General features: G+C 70.7%; 1 protein-coding gene across 1 annotated transcript in view; it reads left to right on the top strand.

Annotated features, from left to right (window-relative positions):
• LOC112956920 (alpha-soluble NSF attachment protein-like) overlaps positions 1-2,810 on the top strand; it is a 7,620-nt gene extending 4,810 nt beyond the window's left edge. Inside the window, 4 exon segments of the mRNA XM_026050401.1 lie at positions 937-1,041; positions 1,755-1,823; positions 1,907-1,957; positions 2,664-2,810. Of these exon segments, the coding sequence (XP_025906186.1) occupies positions 937-1,041; positions 1,755-1,823; positions 1,907-1,957; positions 2,664-2,765 (327 nt within the window). The 3' untranslated portion in view covers positions 2,766-2,810.
• The last annotated feature ends 60 nt before the right edge of the window (positions 2,811-2,870 follow it).

The raw sequence follows: 2,870 nt of genomic DNA, 5'->3' as shown, positions 1-2,870 counted from the left end.
GTCCCCTCCGTGTCCCCTCGTGTCCCCTGTGGGCCACGGGGTCCCGGTGCCCCTCGTCCCCTCGTGTCCCCTCATGTCCCCTCCAGGACCAAGGGGTCCCAGTGCCCCTTGTCCCCTCCGTGTCCCCTCGTGTCCCCTGCAGGTCCTGTGCCCCTCGTCCCCTCGTGTCCCCTCGTGTCCCCTCGTGTCCCTTGTGGGCCAGGGGGTCCCGGTGCCCCTCGTGTCCCCTCCAGGACCAAGGGGTCCCGGTGCCCCTCAACCCCTCCATGTCCCCTCGTGTCCCCTCCCGGGCCACGGGGTCCTGGTGGCCGTCATCCCCTCCGTGTCCCTGTGGGTCCCGGTGCCCCTCGTCACCCTCCGTGTCCCCTGGGGGTCCCAGTGCCCCTCATGTCCCTCCGTGTCCCTTGGAGTCCCAATGTCTCTCGTCACCCTTGTGTCCCTGGGGGTCCCTCGTCCTCCTCTTGTCCCGGGGGGTCCCTTGTCCTCCTCCATGTCCCTGTGGGCCCCAATGTCCCTTGTGTCCCTGGGGGTCCCGGTGTCCCTCGTGTCCCTGGGGGTCCCTCGTCCTCCTCTTGTCCCTGGGGGTCCCTTGTCCCCCCCCATGTCCCTGTGGGTCCCGGTGCCCCCCGTGTCCCGGGGGGTCCCTTGTCCTCCTCCATGTCCCTGTGGGCCCCAATGTCCCTTGTGTCCCTGGGGGTCCCGGTGCCCCTTGTCCCCCCCCCATGTCCCTGTGGGTCCCGATGTCCCTCGTGTCCCTGGGGGTCCCTCGTCCCCTCCATGTCCCTGGGGGTCCTGGTGCCCCCCGTGTCCCTGGGGGTCCCGGTGCCCCTCGTCCCCCCTCCATGTCCCTGGGGGTCCCGGTGCCCCCCGTGTCCCTGGGGGTCCCGGTGTCCCTGGGGGTCCCGGTGCCCCTCGCCACCCTCGTGTCCCCCCCAGGTGGGCACGAGCGCCATGGACAGCCCCCTGCTCAAGTACAGCGCCAAGGAGCACTTCTTCAGGGCGGCCCTGTGCCACTTCTGCGTGGACATGCTCAACGCCAAGGTGGGCACGGGCACGGAGCGGGGACGTGCCGGGAATGTGCAGGGAATGTGCCGGGAGCAGGGATGTGCCAGGAATGTGTAGGGAATGTGTAGGGTGCAGGGATGGGCCGGGAGCGCACGCAGAGCAGGGATGTGCCGGGAATGTGCAGAGAGCAGGGACGTGCTGGGAATGTGCAGGGAAGGTGCAGGGTGCAGGAATGTGCCGGGAGCGCACGTGGAGCAGGGACGTGCTGGGAATGTGCAGGGAATGTGCAGGGTGCAGGAATGTGCCAGGAGCGCACGCAGAGCAGGGATGTGCCGGGAATGTGCAGGGAGCAGGGACGTGCTGGGAATGTGCAGGGTGCAGGGATGTGCCGGGAGCGCACGCGGAGCAGGGATGTGCCGGGAATGTGCAGAGAGCAGGGATGTGCTGGGAATGTGCAGGGAAGGTGCAGGGTGCAGGGATGTGCCGGGAATGTGTCGGGAATGTGCAGGGAGCAGGGATGGGCCGGGAGCGCGCAGGGTGCATGGATGTGCACGGGGAGCACACAGGGAGCATGCGGAGCGCCCGGCTGTCCCGGGGCGCACACGGGAGCACCCAGGGCACACACGGGAAGCACGTGGGGCACCCGGGAGCACCCAGGGCGCACCCGGGAGCACCCAGGGCACCCAGGGCGCACACCGGCCGTCCCGGGCGCCCCGCGGCGCTCGGCGCCGCTCATCCCCGCTCCGCAGCTCGCCGTGCAGCGCTACGAGGAGATGTTCCCGGCGTTCGGCGACTCCCGCGAGTGCAAGCTGCTCAAGGTGGGTGCCGCGGGGGGCCCCTGCGCTCGGGGGGGCCCTTTCGGGGTGCCGCTCACCCCCCCCCCCCGCGCCCCCTCCCCTAGAAGCTGCTGGACGCCCACGAGGAGCAGAACGTGGACGCCTACACGGATGCCGTAAGCGGCGGCCGCCCCTTCCCGGCCTCCGGGATCCCGCTGATCCCGGGATTTTGGGGGGGGGGGGTGAGCCGGGGCCTCCCACGGGGTGGATCCCGGTTTTCCTGGCTGGGGGGGCCGCTCCGGGGCCTGGATTCCGGTTTTCCCGCCCAGGGGGGCACTCCTGTGGGCCAGATCCTGGTTTTCCCAGCCAGGGGGGTGCTCCCGTGGGGCGGATCCCGGTTTTCCTGGCCAGGGCGGGCCGCTCTGGGGCCCAGATCCCGGTTTTCCCGGCCAGGGGGGTGCTCCCGTGGGGCGGATCCCGGTTTTCCTGGCCAGGGGGGCACTCCCATGGGCCAGATCCCGTTTTTCCCAGCCGGGGGGGTGCTCCCGCAGGGTGGATCCCAGTTTTCCCAGCTGGGGGGGCACTCCCGTGGGCCAGATCCCGGTTTTCCCGGCCGGGGGGCCGCTCCCTTGGGCCAGCTCCTGGTTTTCCCAGCTGGGGGGGCGCTTGAGGGTCTCCCATGGGCCAGATCCTGGTTTTCCCAGCCAGAGCGGGGGACACTCCTGCAGGCTGGATCCCGGTTTTCCTGGCTGGGGACCACTCTGGGGCCCAGACCCTGGTTTTCCCAGCCAGGGGGGCCGCTCCAGGGCCCGTATCCCGGTTTTCCCAGCCGGAGGGGCCGCTCCAGGGCCCGTATCCCGCTTTTCCCGGCCTCTCCCGCAGGTCAAGGAGTTCGACTCCATCTCGCGCCTGGACCAGTGGCTGACGACGATGCTGCTGCGCATCAAGAAGAGCATCCAGGGCGAGGAGGAGGATCTGCGCTGACCCCCCGGCCCCCCAAAACCCCCGAGGGGGGGGTTGGGGCTGCGCTGACCCCCCGGCCCCCCAAAAACACCCGAGGGGGGGTTTGGGGCTGCGCTGACCCCCCCC

This window comes from Nothoprocta perdicaria, unplaced genomic scaffold (genome assembly GCF_003342845.1).
Source record: "Nothoprocta perdicaria isolate Ctin4 unplaced genomic scaffold, notPer1 scaffold_683, whole genome shotgun sequence".
Classification (NCBI taxonomy): domain Eukaryota; kingdom Metazoa; phylum Chordata; class Aves; order Tinamiformes; family Tinamidae; genus Nothoprocta; species Nothoprocta perdicaria.
Note: the sequence above shows the minus strand (reverse complement) of the source record. Positions and strands in the feature narration are given on the sequence as shown.